This window comes from Hemiscyllium ocellatum, chromosome 37, assembly GCF_020745735.1.
Source record: "Hemiscyllium ocellatum isolate sHemOce1 chromosome 37, sHemOce1.pat.X.cur, whole genome shotgun sequence".
NCBI classification, from domain to species: domain Eukaryota; kingdom Metazoa; phylum Chordata; class Chondrichthyes; order Orectolobiformes; family Hemiscylliidae; genus Hemiscyllium; species Hemiscyllium ocellatum.
Genome location: NC_083437.1, coordinates 35,137,127 through 35,156,545, shown reverse-complemented (window position 1 = coordinate 35,156,545; position 19,419 = coordinate 35,137,127). Strand labels below are relative to the sequence as shown.

The 19,419-nt window shown below is 40.1% G+C and overlaps 1 protein-coding gene across 1 annotated transcript in view; it reads left to right on the top strand.

The window, feature by feature from the left end:
- The window catches only part of LOC132833589 (protein polyglycylase TTLL10-like), a 53,314-nt gene that overhangs the window by 13,396 nt on the left and 20,499 nt on the right, over nucleotides 1–19,419 (top strand). Inside the window, exons 2-7 of the mRNA XM_060851957.1 lie at nucleotides 1,945–2,113; nucleotides 2,814–2,932; nucleotides 7,536–7,656; nucleotides 12,393–12,478; nucleotides 14,166–14,337; nucleotides 16,727–16,898. Of these exons, the coding sequence (XP_060707940.1) occupies nucleotides 1,945–2,113; nucleotides 2,814–2,932; nucleotides 7,536–7,656; nucleotides 12,393–12,478; nucleotides 14,166–14,337; nucleotides 16,727–16,898 (839 nt within the window). The remainder of the gene's footprint in view (nucleotides 1–1,944; nucleotides 2,114–2,813; nucleotides 2,933–7,535; nucleotides 7,657–12,392; nucleotides 12,479–14,165; nucleotides 14,338–16,726; nucleotides 16,899–19,419) is intronic.

Genomic DNA, 19,419 nt, shown 5'->3' with positions numbered 1-19,419 from the left:
AGTTGATCATTTCAGAATGAGACAAGGAGAAATTTCTTCACCTTGAAGTTCATTAAACTTTGAAATCATTTAGCCCGCATGGCTGTTGTCATGCCATTATTGAATATATTCCAACAAAGGTCAACAGATTACATGTATGAAATGAATCAAAGGACACAGGGATTGGCTGGGAACATAGCATTGAAGTGGAATATTTGCCATGATTGTATTGATTAGCAGAGCAGGCTGAAGGGACTTTATTGTGTCCATTTCCTACATCTTTTAGGTAGAAGGATTCAGTCTTTCGTGCCTCACAATTCATCTGCAGGAGATAGAGTTGGCGACCAAGTAACTTATGTGATGGTTTGAAGGGATTGTTAAAATAATGACACCACAAAAGAGCAGCAAAGGAGGCAGCTTCCTTGGCTTTCCTTTCCTCGTTTCTGCTCAGTGTAAATCCTACAAAGCACCCCACCCTGACCAAATCCGTCCCCTTATAAAGCACCTTGGAACTTTTCGCCACTTTGAAGATGCTATTGAGATGTGAATCATTGTTTTTTGATATTAATCAGACTGTAGATTGTGGAAATCATCACAATAATGCAGAGGCAGCTGCTGCCAACTCTGATCTGGACATCTTTATTGATATTATTAATATTAGTCTGATGTGTGACCCACATTCACATTTTTGAAGATGGCAAGATGAATTAATAAAGTTGTTTAGAAAGTGTACTTACAAAATAAGCTGGGCAAAAGTCTTTCTAAATTTACAAATAATAATTCAGCTGTCACGTTATGTCCAGTTCTGGCACCATGCTTCAGGGAGGAATGTTAGAACTATGCAGAGAAAACTTACCAAAATTATACCACAGATAAGGGACTTCAATATTGTGAAGAATCTGAAAAGTTGGAATTATTCACCTTCGAGCAGAGTCAGGAACTACTCTATAGACAAAGCTCAAATACACCATGATAATGATAACTTTGAGTATATTTTCTAAATATCATTTAATAATCAGACTGATCAACCTGCATTGGGCATGAGGTTTATACGTCTTTCCTTAGAATGTATTCTCCTTTGTCGATGAGCCAGTCTAATTGTTTCTCTATTGCTTTTCCTTTTTTAAAAAAATTGTTCATGGGATCTATTTATCCCTGGCAAGGCCAGTATTTATTTTCCATCATAAATCACCCTAGAAAAGGAGACCTGCCTCTGGAACTACTGCAGACCTTGGGATGTAAGCACATGCCCAGTGCTGTAGGAAGGAAATTCCAGTATTCCAACCCAGCAACAGTGAAGGAATGGTGATAGATCCAAGTCAAGAAGGTGTGTGAATTGGAGGTGCGTTTGCTGCTGGTGGTGTGCCCATGTATCTGCCACGCTTGTCCCTCCGAATGATAGAGGTTGGGATTTTGAAAGGTTCTGGTGAAGGAGCATTTGGTCGTTTACTGCCATGCATCGAAATAGATGGTACACACTTTTATCACTGTGCAGTGGTGATGAAGGGAGTGAATATTTAATGTGTTGGATGGAGCACCGGTCAAGCTCACCCAGCAAATGGGGAGTATTCCATCACATCCCTGAGTTGTGCCTTGTAGGTGGTGGACAGTCATGGTGGAGACAGAAGGTGTGTTACTCATTGCAGATTTCCTAGCCTCTGTCCTGCTCATGTAGCCATAATACTTATACTGCTGGTCCAGTGCAGTTTCTGGTCAATGGTAACTCCATGGATGTTGATAATGGGGCATGCAATGCTGATAATGCTATTGAACCCCAGAGGGCATTGTCACAATGTGGAGATTGATAGCATCAGTTACGTTGTGTCAAGTTGCTATTGGTGGGTGTGGAATGAAGAAAATATATGGATGATGCTGATTTTGATGTTTGAAAATTCTCAGTTTTATGCTTCTCATAATGCTTCATTTCTCTATTTCCTCCTAAATTTCCTTATCCTTACACCGTAGGCATTGATGCCTCACAATGCAAACTGGAAAATGCAAGGTCTCGTAACAGTATCTGTCATCTCAAAGCAAGAGGTGATGTGAGCCCCAGGCCTAACAAACCCAAGAAGGTGGATGACTACAAAAATTTCAGGCCCATCTTCTATGTCTCAGGGACAAATGGAACTGACCTGTATGTATAAAAGTAGAGTTTCATTGTAAGTTATTATACAATGCTGCTTGGAATGTCCTTCCTTGACTGTGCTACTGCAATAATATGGTTAATCAATGTAATTTTAGTTGGTTTATATTTTTATTTATATACTTCATTGCTAAATAAATATCAGAAAGATATACAAAGCTTTAATTTGATGTGGTTCTATGGGACCTGAATTGCTTTCGCACACAGTTACTAAATGTTTGCCTCTCTTCCTCTGTTTGGAGTAACAAGATTTGGAGGAATGCATAGCGATGTAATTCCACTAAAAACCAAAGGGGCAAATGAGGGTGCACTTCAAGTGACCTTGGGCATTGTTTTCAAATCACTGGCACAGATGTAGTCCAGTGCAACCTGGAGGGAGTGAAGGGGAGGAAACCCAAAATGTCCAAATGGAAATATCCTCTAAACTGCTGCTATTCAACCATAACATTGCAGTGGAAACCCTGTTCAGGTCCAAACAGGTCTCCTGCGGCTGATGAATGATATTTTGATAGCGGACGAAGAGCAATCCAGATGGAATTCAGCCAGAGAGCTGTAATGACAAGCTCCTGTGAAAATTCTGTCTAGGAAAGCAGGGGGCCAACTGCAGCAAAATATTTAACACTTTATTGTGTGGTTTGTTCAATTTCAACTCCAGGACTTTGAGATGTCAAATTGTTTCTTTTCTATACAGAGTTATCAGCTTTTGTGAGAACAGGGGTTGGAAGCGAATGTATGACAATGACAGAGCTGACTACTTATTAAAATGGTGTGAAATTAATACACCGAACAACTTTCAATGCTTTCAAGAAGGTAAAGGACTACCTGAATAACTTAATATGGAAGCTGTCATAAGTGTAACATAATAGACTTACAATCACATGTCTTAATGTTCTCTTTCTGCATATACTATTTTATACCTTTGATTTTTTTTCACTTTTGTTGGAAGAGAATTTTTTACTTTCTGAAACTGCTGTATTGCAATGACACCTCCTTCTTTTTATGCTGTACTGATATAATATTTTTTGTATTGGACTGCTTTACAAAAAGTGTCCTTTTCAGTAACATGTTTTCCTAATATCCAATCCAGTGTGTCCTGCATCCACTATCTTTGAAAGAAGAGAGTTCCAAAGTTTAACAATCCTCTCAGAGAAAAGAAATTCTCCTCATCTCAGCCCTAAAAAAAGTGACCCTTAATTTTTCAAAAATCTCCCCTAGTTCTGGACTCAGCCACGAGAGGAGACATTCTTTCCAAACCCACCATCCTTCTCAAGACTTTTCAGGATCGCATAAACTTTAATCAAGTCACACTCCCTCTTCTAAACTATGATGGGAATAAGCCCAATCTTTCCTCCCTTTTCTCACATGACACCCATTCTAATCATTCTAGTAAAGACCTCCTCTGAACCACCTCCATTGCATTTGCATTCTTTAAACAAGGAGATCAAAACTGCTCACAGTATTTTAGCTGTGGTCTTACAAATACCCTATACAGCTGAAGCATAAAATTCTTACATTTATGTTCAAATCCTGTCATAGGGATAGCTTACATTAGCCTTCTTAATTACTTGCTATACCTGAATACTAACTTTTCCTGAATCCATGTATAAGAAGGCCTACATTCCTCTGCCTCTCAGAATTCTGTAATTGTTCTCAATTTATGTAATACTTCTTTATTCATCTTGTTAAAGTGAATGACTTTACATTTTCCCACATTATACTCTATCTGTCAGATTTTTGTCCACTTATTCAACCCATCTATATCTGTCTCCATCTTACATATGATCTTTTCACAACATACTTCCCTACCTAACTTTGTATCATCCCCAAATTTAGCCACTATACCTTCACTCCCCTTGTCTAAGTAAATGGTATAAATTGTAAAACCCAGCAGGACTCCACTCATCACATTCTACGTATACTCTGTTTTCTAACAGCCATACTAATTTGTTACGCAGCACACCATGAGCTCCTGGTTTGAACATTAAACTTTTATGCAACACCGTGTCACATGCCCTTTAGAAATCCAAATACAGCATGTCCAAAGACTCCCCTTTATCCATAATGCAGGTTACTTCATCAAAAAACTCCAATAATTTGGTTAAATCGTGCTTTCACGAAACCAACCCAATTCCTCATGAATACTTTGAGGTTTGTTTTTGAAATTGTTAACTATAAACAACTTAATGAGTAATTCTATCATCTTCCCACGACAAATGGCAAGCTGAGCAGATTATAATTTCCTGTTTTCTGCCTCCCTTCCTCCTCAAAGACAGGAATTATACATGCTACTTTCCAATTTTGTGGGATATCTCCAGAATCTAGCAAATTTTGGATATTTAAGACCAATGTATCAACTAACTCATTAGTCACTACTTTTAAGATCCTGAGATGGAAGTCTAACTGGACCTGGGGACTGGGTCTGCAGATCCATCAGGTTGTTTAGTATTACTTCCTTAGTGATTGTGGCTTCACCCAATGAAGGAGCAGTGCTCCGAAAGCTTGTGATTTCAAAAGAAACCCTTGGACTCTAACGTGTGTCATGTGACTTCTGACTTTGTCCAACCCCAGTCCAACCCTAGCACCTCCACATTGTAGCATATTATTGAACTCGCTATTGAGTCCTGAAGACTGCAGGGTCCCCAAGTGGAAAATGAGATGATGTTCTTTCAGTTTGCACTGAGCTTCACTGGAACACTACAGCAAACCAGACAGAGATGTTGGCTAGGGAACACAATTGGCAGGCAACAGGAAGCTCCAGATCATTTCTGGGGACAGAACATAGGTGTTCTTCAAAGCAGTTGTGCAGTCTGCATTTCATCTCCCCTAGTAGAGGAGCATTAGTGTTTAACTCTAGTGACTGTAATTTCACCAAGTTCCTATCTCCTTTCCACATCTTGATTTATAACTAGAACCAGAAAGATTTTTGTATCCATTATAGTGAAGACAGAATCAAAATATTTGCTCATTTAATTTGCCATTTTCTTGTTATCTAACACTCAACTCCCCATTCTCACTTTCTGGAGGATGAACTTTCTCTTTATAAAGTACCTGCATTTTAAATTTTTGGCTCTCTTCTCATGTTCTCTTGATCAATCTTTTAATCAATTTCTGCCATTCTCTATATTCTGTCCTATCATCTGACCTATCACTCACCTGAAGAAGGGCTTATGCCCGAAACGTTGATTCTCCTGCTCCTCGGATGCTGCCTGGCCAGCTGCACTTTTCCGGCACCACACTTTTCAACTCTGGTGTCCAGCATCTGCAGTCCTCACTTTCTCCTGTCACTCACCTTTGCAGAATTATTTGTGTTTTTTTCCCCTTATGATGGGTGCTTTCTTTAACTTCTTTCATTAACCAGAGATGGTGCATCCTCTCAATTTTTCTTTCAAATAGGAATATGGTTATTCTGAGTATCCTGAAATATCCCTTTAAATGTATGCCACTACTTCTTTACTGATCTATCTGTATCCTAGTTTCTGATTCATTTCAGCTTGCTTGGCTTTCATGCCCACAAGTTGATTTCTTTTAAAAAAGTAGTCTTAGACCCACTGTTCTCCGTTTCAGTCATATTGTGACTGCTGCAGACTAGCAGTGAGAGCAGTGAGGGAATCTGAGATTATTAATTAATCATGTCACATTGTACAATGTCTGGTTGATTTCAGAGTGTGCCGATCTAAGAAACTATCTCAAAAGCATTCTATGAATTCCTCATCCAGATTGCCATTGTCAATTTGATTTTTTTTCCATAGTAGGGTGCATGTTTGTCTCCAAATGGAGATGTGAATTAGGTCATGACACTTTGAACTTAGTTTTCTTTTTGCTGGAGGAAGAATTTTCCTCTGCCTTCACAGCCTCCCATCATTTTCTTGTGATTTTTTTTGTGTGGGTTGGGAAGACCTTGAGTGCATAACATACTCATGTCTTCCTGAGGTCAGGGTCCCTGTTGTGAGGGCCACAAGAATATTCCAATTCCTTCCACACCATTTTTCTGAGCTGGTGTGGTTTATGGAAACCCTCCAAAAAGATGCGCCTCCTCAGAGAGATCACGGCCTGGGGAAAGCCTGCTGAAGGGTTTGGAATGTTCTGAAATGTAAGTGTAAAATATTTTGATACCGAATAATAGGTTGATCTTTACATTGACCACCAGTATGTAAGTGTTGTCACATACTTTTCCATTCAAGAAAGTTTCACAAACATATAAAGAGAAGTTGCTGGAAAAGCTCAACAGGTCTGGCAGAATCCGTGGAGAGAAATCAGTTAACATTTTGGGTCCAGTGACCCTTCCTCAGAACTGACTGAAGAAAGCTTTAGATTGCATTAAAAATATAAAGAGTATTATCCTATCAGCCTTTTTTTTTGCTGTAATTTAAAATGACAGCTCTAATTGTTAAGATTTTTTTTCTAAAGTTCTTTCTAACAATTAGAGCTGTTAAGAAAAGTTCCACTTTCGAAAAATTTCTTTAAAAAAAAACCCTGCATCTATTTCTCTCTACTAATTGCCAGGCATTGTGCTTTGAAATGCAAACAGCACACTATTCTGTTCAGTTCCCTGGTTTCAATGGAGCTAGAAGTTTTTGCTTTGGTAGTTGGAGCCACTATGAATGCTTGGCTGGGTTTCAAAAGCTTATAATGACTTCAGTGCAGTTTTATTGTTCCAAAACAATTGAAGTGTTTAAGAATCTGCCATTTCAGAATATGCCTTTGATATTGTTTGCTTTTTGTTTAAGAGTTTATAACAAATTCAAAGGTGTATTTTTTTTGTTGCAGTGGAGCAGATTACTTTACAATATAATTAGTGGAGCAAGCATAGGGGATTGATGGCAGGGTCAGGGGTTTTGGTGTCATGATTCACTTGAAGGATCAGGGGTTGTCTGGGGATAGGTAATAGTCAGTGAGTAGGATTTAAGGGACTGTGAAATGATGTTGGCAACTGGGCTGTTTTGATGGAGAATTAAGGCAGATTTTCTAACCAACCCACCTCTGCATCTGTACTACTCAGGAACTCCATCATAGCTTGAAAAAAGCTACTGTTAGCCCAGACCATGTATGAAAGGACATAAATCATAGACAAAGTCACACTGAGATTGGATGTACATTTCAGAAAGTACAAAAGTGTACAGGTCTTCCTTTTCTGAGCACGCAACAAAGTTTAGCTCCTTTTTTTATATCTCAGTCTCTGATGTATAAACATGACTAGAGCACACAATGTAAAGAGGCTAATATTTAGTGCATACACAGAACAGTAAAAGAATTTGATACATTGGAGATGCCAATATAGTGGATGTAACAGGGCATTAAGAAATCCGTAGAATTTTAAGGCTTTTAAGCATTCATCATTTCCCCAAGCTGTGCGATGTGTATTGTCAATAAGCTTATCTAATGTGTCAGGCTTTTATTTCTGTCATTCCTACAGGTAAACAGCTATTAAACCAAATCCCGAATGATAAACTCCTGACCACAAAGGTTGGCCTTTGTACTTCCCTGAAGACTTATGATCAATTAGCAACTAAACGTACAAAAATTATTTATCCCAGGTAAGGGAATTATATGCTTGGAGTTTTAGAAATAGAATCATTTTTGTAGTTTTATAGCACAGAACGAGGCCCTTCAACTCATTGTGAAGCCTGTCAAGTACTGATCTACTCTAATCCCATTTTCTGGTGCATAGCTAGTAGCTTTGAATGCTTTGGCTTTTCAAGTCTACATTTAAATTGTTTCAAAATGTTATGTGGTTTTCTGTTTCTTCCATTCTTTCAGGCAATGAGTTACAGATAACCCCCATCTTTTTGGTGAAAAAAAATCCTTAAATTCCTTCTAAACCTCCTGCCCCCCAGATTACATCTATGCCCCCTGCTTATTAACTTCTCTGTTAAAGGGAATGTTTCTTGCTCTCTGCCCAACCTATATATCTCATACTTTTGGTAGCATCAGTCACACCTTCCCTCAGACTTCTCTGCTCTAAGGGAAATGATCTCAGCCTATCTAGTCTTCCTTCACACCTGAAATACTCCAACCCAGATAATTTCCTCTGCACCCTCTCTAGTGCAATCATATATTCTCCACAGAGACAGAGAGAAAGATGAGGATTGCAGATCAGAGTCGAAAAGCGTAGCGCTGGAAAAGCACAACAGGTCAGGCAGCATCCGAGGAGCAGGAGAATTGATGTTTCGGGCATAAGCCCTTCATCCAGAATATAGGGGGCAGTGGGAGAAGGGGGCTGAGAGATAAATAGGAAGGTGGGGCTGGGGGGTGGGGGAGGGGAGGTGGGGGATGGGGGAGGGGGGATGGAGTAGCTGGGAATGTGATAGATAGACGCAGGTGGAGTGATGATGATAGATCAGAGAGGAGGGTGGAGTGGATATGTGCGAAGGAAGATGGACAGGTAGGACAGGTCAAGAGGGTGGTGCCAAATTGGAGGGTTGGACCTGGGATGAGGTGGGGGGGGGGGGCGGGGGGGGGTGGTGGGGGGGGGGGGGGTGTAGGGGAGATGAGGAAACTGGTAAAGTCGACTTTGCTGCCATGTGGTTGGAGGATCCCAAGGTGGAAGGTGCAATATCTTTCCTCCGTGTGACAACCAGAATGGCACAGTTGCTCCAAGTATGGCTTATATAATGTTATATACAGCTCAATTATAACCTTCCATTCTTGTATTCATTGCCTCAATGAATAAAGAAAAGCATCTCATATTCCTTCTTCACCACCTTATCAATCTGTCCAGCTGTCTTCAAGAATCTATAGACATTACAATAGGGTCCCCCAAATTCATAGAACATAGAACATAGAAAGATACAGCGCAGTACAGGCCCTTCGGCCCTCGATGTTGCGCCGACCGAATCCTACCTAACCTACACTAGCCCAATAACTTCCAAATGCCTATCCAATGCCCGCTTAAATGACCATAAAGAAGGAGAGTTCACCACTGCTACTGGCAGGGCATTCCATGAACTCACAACCCGCTGTGTAAAGAATCTACCCCTAACATCTGTCCTATACCTACCACCCCTTAATTTAAAGCTGTGTCCCCTAGTAACACCTGACTCCATTAGCGGTAAAAAGGTTCTCAGTGTCGACCCTATCTAAACCCCTAGTCATCTTATACACCTCTATCAAATCTCCCCTAAACCTTCTCTTCTCCAATGAGAACAGCCCCAAGTGCCTCAGCCTTTCCTCATAAGATTTTCCTACCATTCCAGGCAACATCCTGGTAAACCTCCTCTGCACTCGTTCCAATGCCTCCACATCCTTCCTATAGTATGGCGACCAAAACTGCACACAATACTCCAGATGAGGCCGCACCAGAGTCTTATACAACTGCAACATGACCTCAGGACTCCGGAACTCAATTCCTCTACCAATAAAGCCCAGTACACCATATGCCTTCCTCACAGCACTATTTACCTGGGTGGCAACTTTCAGAGATCTGTGTACATGGACACCAAGATCCCTCTGCTCATCCACACTACCAAGTAGCCTACCATTAGCCCAGTAATCCATCTTCTTGTTACTCCTTTGTACTACATGGGCTCCTATCATTCATTGTGTTACTCCCTTGTTATTCCTCCTCATATTTCAGGATTAAATTCTGTTTGTCACTATTTGCCCATCTGATCAGCCCATTTATATTGTCTAGGAGAAAGTGAGGACTGCAGATGCTGGAGATCAGAGTCAAGAGTGTGGTGCTGGAAAAGCACAGTCAGTCAGACAGCATCTGAGCAGTAGGAGAATTGTTGTTTCAGGCAAAAGCCCTTCATCAGAAATGATGAAGGGCTTTTGCCTGAAATGTCAATTCTCCTGCTCCTCGGACGCTGCCTGACTGACTGTGCTTTTCCAGCACCACACTCTCGACTCCATTCATATTGTCCTCTAGTCTAAAGCTCTCCCCATCATGTTATCTATGAACTTACTGTTCAAACCTCCTACATTCTTGTCTAGAATACTAATGTACACCACAGACAGAAATACATTGTGGACACAGGTGTCCAGTCACAAAACCAGCTTCTGCCTCAGGTAACAATGCCAGTCTTGGATACAATCGATCCAAATTGTCCTGAATTGCCATTAACTCTTATCTTCATGACCAATCTCCCACGTTTCTTCCAAAATAGCAACTACTTTCAATGTCAAAATTCAAAAGCCTTTGTAAAGATGTGAGGAAAAATGGACATTGTCCTTATAAAGTTCTTGACTAAGGATTATATTTCATTATCCTATGTTTAAAACTTGATTGTGGCTGGATTTCTTTTCCCTATTCATTCTGGCCCCAGGATGCAAACATGCAGCATTATTGATATTTCCTTGCAAATTTTGTCACCTAAACAGCTACCCAGCAAACCTCTTCCTCAAGTTCTACATTGCCTTCTGACACATTAAGGTTTTCACTATCCTCTGACACATTATACTATGCCCATGTGAATCAGATTGTCTTTTCCATTTGATATAATTAATTGCTCAGTTATCTGAGATGAGATGACAAAAACCTATAGCAATCATCTCTGACAATTTTGTCTGTAGGATCCAGGAGACAAAACATCTTGATGTAATACTTTTAAATAAGTTGGGAATAGTAAAACCCCTCCAAACTGCTAAACTGCCAAAATGTACTCCCTATTTAGTCAATGCCTGAAAACTGTGGATTTATTTTGTCTCAGAAATGTTATGAAACTTAACTGAATCCCAAAACATAATACACGAATAAATCATCGAATAGCCTGCAATATGGGAATGCAAATACTGAGTTTTTTTCCATGCGTTCTCCTGATTGAGTACAATAACCCTTTGTCGAGCTGGGATTTCTCTTAAGACTCTATCCAGATTAGAGTCAGGATGTAAAATAGTGAGTGGGTAAACAATTAATTGTTATGTGTTGGTCTTGCCATTAATGTATTGAAGTTAAAGTTTAAAACAGATTACAACAGACAAAATGTCGCAGAAAATGTACTGTCTTTGGAAAGGCATTAGTAATATTTGATAATATTATGGAAGATGTTGCTTCAGATGTTGCTGTGAGCATAATTTACACGAGAGAGCTGAAAGAAATGTATTGGCACTTTAATTTTAGCAAATACACCTGTTAACATATGGTAATATAAATATTATTTAAATAGTTTAAACAGGTACTTTTTAAAACAATATGTACATCTCTAGGTTTGACAGGCTGGTCATGGAATAGACTGAGGCAATTCCTGGTGAAACACATCCTGGAGTCATTAAGCTGGAGTTCAGAGTTTCTGTCATTTATCCAACATGACCCAAATACTGACTGCTCAATGCAGAATGGTGAAGATTTTCTGCTGCTGAAATACGACATGAGCCAATCAACTGATAATTAAAATTTCACTTTGATACTTTAAATTAAAAAACATCTATTCTTTGTCCATTTAAATGGAGTTTGCTTGTGAGAACAGGTGCTTCTGTGCAGTTGTACTAAACTATTTCACCAGGAAGTCTTTGAAGTAATTAATTTGAGGTGATTCACTTACAGTCAATGAAATGCTAAAGCAGAACAGAACATGTTTTTCACTGGTCTGTGGTCCATTTAAATACGAGTTAAGATAGGCACATGAACAATATTACTCACGTTGGATTATACATGACACAAAACTGGTTATTTCAGATTCAAGCATTGGACTCCTGATGTACCTAAACGTGACCCACCGAATTTGAAGATTGCTTCATTCTGCTGAGTTGAGGGTGAAAATATGTCACCCCTAATTCTTCCCTACTTCCTAATCCCACCCTCAACCCTGATGCTTCAATCATCTCTCCCCTTTCTGACCCTACATTTCCTTCCATTTCCCAGATTTCTTTCTATTGTTAACCCCTTTCCTCATTTTTACAGAAATGACATGTTTTTCCAAGAATTAAAGTTAGCGTGCACCAGCTATCTAAATTGACCTACCCAATTAGTTCCATTCATTCTTGTTCCTGCAATTGTTCCCTTTTCAACAATAACTGACTCTCTTTAGAAGTTCCTAATGAATGTGGATATAACATATTTTCAGGTAATGCACTCCAGAACATAAGAATTCTTCAATGAATAAGTTTCTCCCCAAGAATCTTTTTTTGTCAATTACCTTAAATCTGTTTCTTTTGATAACAACCCTTCTGTCACTGGAAGCTGTCTCTCTGTGTCTATTCTATAATATGTAAAAATGCCTCATAAGTTTGAATATCTCCATCACATTAACCCCTCAATCATAGTAAAGAGTTTTGGGATATTTTGAGGATGTAAAAAATGATATGTAAACGCAAGTTCTTTATTTAACCCTAGAGTTTTGAAAATGGAGGAGTTTTATCCTGAAACATATCGCATGGATGTGAAAAGTGAACGCCTAGCATTCTTTCAAATTATGGAAGGTATTTTATCTTGCCAATAATTCAGAAAATCATTTTCCCTCCCCCCATATCTAAAATCCAGTAGGGTAAGCTTCAACTTTCATTTTTATTCTGTATTATTGGTTTGGGATCATTAAATGATTGGAGTTCTGATTTTCTGTTTTACTTCTTGCAAATATTCCTTCCTGGAACAATCCACTAGGGGACACAAACAGAAGTCAGCCATTCAACCACTTGAGCCTATTCAGCCATTCAATATGATTGTGACTTTTCTCTTTATTTGCTCATGGAATGTAGGTATCGCTGGCTGGGCCTACATTTACTGCCCATCCCAAACTATCCTTGAGAAGGTGCTGGTGAGCTACCTTCCTGGAACAATGCAATGTGTTTTATGTAGTTATAGGTACAACCCATGAGTAATCTGGATCCAAACTTCAAACACCTGCCATAGTTCTGTATCATGTGATGTGCTTGGTCAGTATATTTGTAGATTTCAGATTTAAAACTGTTAATTTAGTGAGCAGCTGCATTTTGTTGGCAAGTTGTGGAATCCTCCCATCTTTTGTGTGCAGAAATGTTTCAAAATTTTACTCCTGAATGGTCTGACTCTGAATTTAAGTAGGTTTCCCCTTGTAATAAACCCATCCACCAGGGGACCTAGATCTCTGTGTCTCTTCTATCTAGCCAACCTATGTAATTTCTCAACAAAGCTTAAAACTTTGAACCCTGTTAATGTTCTGATGAACATTAATATACAGTATATTCCACCTTTTTCAACATTTCCAACTTGAACTCTAGATCTTTGCCTATGATTCTCCTCCCCTCCCTCAAATCACACATTGTTTTCTTGCATTTGTCCAAACATATTGTTCATGTGAGGTTTTACCATTTAGTAATCCCTGGGAGAGGTGGTGACACTACTACAATCTGAAACTAAACTTATGCAATGAGTTAAGACCTACCCTGGTTTTTCTATTTCCTGTGAAGCTTCTCTTTTCCTGCGTGAAACTTTCCTCCCATGTTGCCACCAGCATGTCCTGTATTATACTATACCAGTAGACTATTTTATGGAGATTTTTGATCCATGTTTCATCACTTTTCTTTATCTGCCTCATTTATGACCACATGTCACATGGGTATTCTCTGTACCTCAAATGCTGCCTCGCATTCCAATATGTTGCATCCCAACTTGCTGCATTCTGACAAGCTGCATTCGGACCCACCCCATTCCAAGTCACTCCATTCTAACCCAACCCATTCTGACCCACCCCATCCCAATTCACCCCACTCCAACTCACTTCATTCTGACCCACTCCATTTCAACTCACCCCATTCCAACTCCTGAATTCCAATCCACTGTTTTACAACTCATAGTACTACAAACTCTTGCAATATAATCTGCACCTTCTCCTGCATTGGGATTTGCTGTGGAACTGCCTTACAATTGCTGTTAATCCTCATAGCATTGGAACAACACAGAAGAATCTGTCTATTCAGCTTCTAGTCGGATTATGTAGAAAGAGGAGAAGTATCCAGCTTTTGCCAATTGTTGGGAATAATTTATCAGCTAATAACTATATTGCTGGAGCTAATCATCATGTTCATTGTTTCGCATTATTTTGGTTTTCAGTTCTCATTTGTCAAAAATGTTCATAACCCAGCCATGATATTTAAGTTTTTTTCCTTTCCTGTGTTTCTTTCTGCACAGATGTACCAATTTGGATTTCAAAACCTGCTGGATCAAACTTGGGCAAAGGAATATTTCTCCTAAAATGCCAGGAAGACTTCCTGGACTTCCGTGCAAAACTAGAAAGCATAGAGAAGAATACTTCAAGTAAAATGTATTATTATGGTTTACCCAGCAACAGAATAGTGCAACGGTAATTAAGAGCTTTCTCAAAATAAAGTGGATTGTAATATATGCATCCAGATTGAATGGAAAAGGAATCATAAAAAGCAGTAATTACAGCAGCTGTTGGAATAGTGTCATTCTTCTGTTTCTGTGGATGTGCTCTTTCAGATTTGTGCCATAGGAATATAGATATCAGCCCCAGCTTAGTGCGCAATGCTCTTCCCCTTTGAGATCAATAGATGTGGACAAGTTCAGTTCCATAAATTTGAGCACAAAAATAGGTGCTGACTCTACAGTGTAACACTGAAGAAATGCTGCACTGTCAGAAATGCCATCTGTTGCATGAAATGTTGAATCAAGGTCCCATCTGCCCTCTCAGCTGGACATAAAACATCTTTTGAAGAAGAGCAGGGGAGTTTGGACCAGTATACTTTGGCCAATATTTATCCCTGCACCAACATCACAAATGACAGCTGTCTTTCCTGCATTATCACATTGACTGCAAACTGAAAGTAAAACACTTTGGAACATCCTAAGATTATATATAAAGTACTGCATAAATCATAGAATCCCTACAGTGTGGAAGTAGGCCATTCAGCTCATTGAATCCACACTGACCCTCTGAACAGCATTCCTCCCAGACCCAGTCCCCTGCCCCAGTAACCTTACATTTCTCATAGCCTGCACATCCCTGGAAACGATAGCATGGCCAAACCATCTAACTTGTACATCTTTGGACGATAAGAGGAAACTGGAGCACCTGAAGGAACCCCATACAGACACAGGGAGAATATGTAAACACCACATAGACAGTCACCTGAATTTGGAATTGAACCTGGGTCCCTGGTGCTGTGAGGCAGCAGTGCTAACCACTGAGCCACACTTATAAGTCTTCCCTTTTTTTAATTTTACTGGACCAGACCTGGAATACTAATGAGGATACTGGATCTGAAAAGGTAGCTATTTGTTCTAATTTCTGTCACTAATTTGAAACCATAGAACCATATAATGTTGTCGTTAAGTAGATCAGCCCATCCTGCCGATTCAAGCTGTTTGACCAAGTTATCTGCTCTTTACCCATTGCCCAATAACTGTTCCCTTCAAGTAATTGTTTTGAAAATTGTTTCCTGATGAAGGGCTTATGCCCGAAACGTCGAATTTCCTGTTCCTTGGATGCTGCCTGACCTGCTGCGCTTTAACCAGCAACACATTTTCAGCTCTGATCTCCAGCATCTGCAGACCTCACTTTTTACTTGAAAATTGTTTCCACCAATTCTTTAGGCAGTACATTCCAAACCATGGCAACTTGTTACATTAAAAGTGGGGTTTTCTTATGTTGCGAGTGGTTTTTGCTATCACCTTAAATACATGTTCTCTGTTGACGCAACCCCATTCCACTGTAAACAGTTTCTCCAAACTTACCTTACCAAAGCCATTCCATAATTTTGAAGACCTCTATCAAATCTCCTCTTCATCTTTTCTGCTCGAAGGAACACAACTCAGGTATTTTCCCCAATAAACTGAATGCTATATTTTTTCTTTGGAACACACTTTGTCTTTTGCTGTGGGTACCCACATCATCTACTCCTCATCCCCCTCTGTTAACAACATAAATATCATGACTTTCCAGCATCCTACCACCTCCCCTCACACCCCATTCCAAAGAAGAATGATTGGATTCAAAATGTTTTTCTCTCCACAGATGCTGCCATACCAGCACCTTTTGTATGTATTTCATATTTCCTGTATCCTCAGTATCCCACTTATATTTGAGATCCAAGCCATGTTTGTCATGGCAAGTTCAATAAACATTCACCATACACAATGGTCTGCCTGATGAAGGACTTATGCTCAAAACGCCAACTCTCCTGTTCCTCGGGATGCTGTCTGACCTGCTGTGCTTTTCCAGCACCACGCATTTTGACTCTGCAGAGCTCCAGCATCTGCAGTCCTCACTTTCTCCTGTATATGTTGGTACCCAAGTATAAGTGTAAAGAGGACATTTAAAATGTCACTGTCCAGCCAATAATAGATACACTTCCCCTTGAAGAATCAAAAGTAAATGGGTTTCATTGTACTGTATTTTGTGTTGAATCTTGAGACACATTTGTGGGTGTAAAGAGAACAGGAGAAAAGAAAATCTTTGAAGCTGCATTCCCATAAGGAATTGCACACTGAGTTATTGTGGGCTCTCTCAGAAGTATTTTTGCATCTAAAGTCATGGGAAATCGTACCTGCGATTTCCTATGGTTTGCTTCCAGTGTGAGATTCCAGTGTGAAACACGCAGAAAATTAGCCTATGTATGGAGAGATGAGAAGACCAGCACTGGACCAGCAGTGGAAGTGATACAACAATCTGAAGCTCCCAAAACTTTCTTCAAAGAAATGCTAAAATGCCTGTACTTTTACCTAAACAGGTACCTACACAAACCTCTGCTTCTGGAAGGTCGAAAGTTTGATGTCCGCTCCTACTTCCTGATTGCCAGCACCTCACCTCATATGATCTTCTTTCGCCATGGTTACGTCAAATTGGCATGCAACAAATATGATCCATATTCGGATGACCTGACTAGTCATCTGACAAACCAGGTAAGTTGTACATAGGGAAAATAACCATCATTCTTACTTCCCTTGTAATTGTCCAAAATTACGAATCAAATATTAGAGGCTCATGAAAAAAATGAAGATGATAAGTTGTTTTATGTTTTTAGTTCTTTCTAAAGTCTCCTTATCCTACATTACTAGTTGAGTACTCAGATCACTCATGGATGACTCTCAAGTTCCTAAACCTTCAACTCATTGTTCCCTGAAATTTATGCAAGTTATCAAGTTTTGGACTGTTTTACTGTTCTACATTGTTTTATCACTTTAAACAAAGATATAAGTTGTAACGACTACAGAATCAAGACCCCGTCTTTAATAAGCTTATGCTCTATAGAACATAGAACAGTACAGCACAGTACAGGCCCTTCAGCCCTTGATGTTATGCTGACCTTTTATCCTATTCTAAGATCAGCCTAACCTACACACCCTTCATTGTATTAACTTCCATGTGCCTATCCATGAATCGCTTAAATGTCCCAAATATATCTGACTCTACTACTACTGCTGGCAGTGCATTCCATCCACCCACCATTGTCTGTGTGAAGAACCTATCTCCACTAAACCTTCCTCAATCCACCTTAAAATTATGTCCCCTTGTGATAGCCATTTCTACCCTGGGAAAAAGTCTCTGATTATTCACTCTATCTAAGCCTCTCATCGTTTGTACACTTCTATTAAGTCAGGTCTCAACCTTCTTTGCTTCAATGAGAAAAGCTCTAGCTCCCTCAACCTTTCTCTATAAGACATGCCCTCCAGTCCAGGCAGCATCCTGGTAAATCTCTTCTGCACCCTCTCTAAAGCTTCCACATCCTTCTTATAATAAGGCAACCAGAACTGAACCCAATATTCCAAGTGTGGTCTAACCAGGTCTCCAGTGACCTACAGCATAGCCTCACAGCTCTTAAATTCAATACCCCTGCTAATGAAAGCCAACACACCATATACCTTCTTGACAACTTGGATGGCAACTTTGGGGGAATCTATGGATATGGACCCCAAGATCCCTCTGGTCCTCCACACTGCCAAGAATCCTGCCTTTAACCCTGTATTCTGCATTCAAATTCGACATTCCAAAATGAATCACTTCACACTTTTCAAGGTTGAACTCTGTCGACCACTTATCAGCCCAGTTCTACATCCTGTCAATGTCCCATTGCAACCTACAACAGTCCTCCACACTATTCACCACTCCATCAAAATCCGTGCCATTGGCAAAGTTATTAACTCACACTTCCATTTCCTCATCCAAGTCATTTATAAAAAACACAAAGAACAGAGGTCCCAGAACAGATCCCTGTGGAACACCACTGGTCGCTGAGCTCCAGGCTGAATACTTTCCATCTACTACCACCTTCTGACTTCTATGGGCCAGCCAATTCTGTATCCAGACAGCCAAATTTCCCTGTTTGTCATCCCTCCTTACTTTCTGAATGAGCCTATGCTGGGGAACTTTGTCAAACGCCGTGCTAAAATCCACCACATCCATTGCTCTACCTTCATCAATGTGTTTTGTCACATGCTCAAAGAATTCAATAAGGCTTGTGAGGCATGACCTGTCACTCACAAAGTCATGCTGACTATCTCTAATCCTGAAGAAGGGCTCATGCCCGAAACATCAATTCTCCTGCTTCTTGGATGCTGCCTGACCTGCTGCGCTTTTCCAGCAACACATTTTCAGCTCTGATCTCCAGCATCTGCAGTCCTCACTTTCTCCTATCTCTAATCAAACTATAGTTTTTCAAGTAATCACAAATCCTGTCTATCAGAACCCTCTGCAATAATTTGCCCACCACAGACATTAGACTGAATGGTCTCTAATTCCCAGTATTATCCCAATTCCCTTTCTTGAACAAGGGAATAACATTTGCCACTGTCCAATCATCTGGCACTACTCCAGTGGATAGTAAGGATGCATGGATCATTGTCAAAGGCATAGCAATCTCTTCCCTTGCTTCCTATACCACCCTAGGGTATATCCTGTCTGACCCAGGGGACTTAACTATACTTATGTTTTTCAAAAGTTTCAGCACATCCTCCTTCTTAACAGCATATTCGCCTGTTTCATACTGTCCTCACAAACATCAAGGTCCCTCTCAGTAGTGAATAGTGAAGCAAAGTATTCATTTAGGACTTCCCCCACTTCCTCTGACTCCAGGCACAAGGTCCCTCCACTGTTCCTGATTGGGCCTACCCTCACTCTGGCCATCCTCTCATTCCTCACATGTGTAGAATGCTTTGGGGTTTTTCTTAATCCTACCCACTAAAACTTTTTCATGCATTCTTCGAGCTCTCCTAAATCCATTCTTCAGTTCCTTCCTGGCTACCTTGTAACCCTCTAAAGCTCTGTCTGATCCTTGCCTACTCAACCTTAAGTAAGCTTCCTTCTTTCTCTTGACTAGATGTTCCATATTCTGGAGTAGAGTGGTGCTGGAAAAGCACAGCATTTCAGGCAGCATCCAAGGAGCAGGAAAAATCAACGGTTCGGGCAAAAGCTCTTCATCAGGAA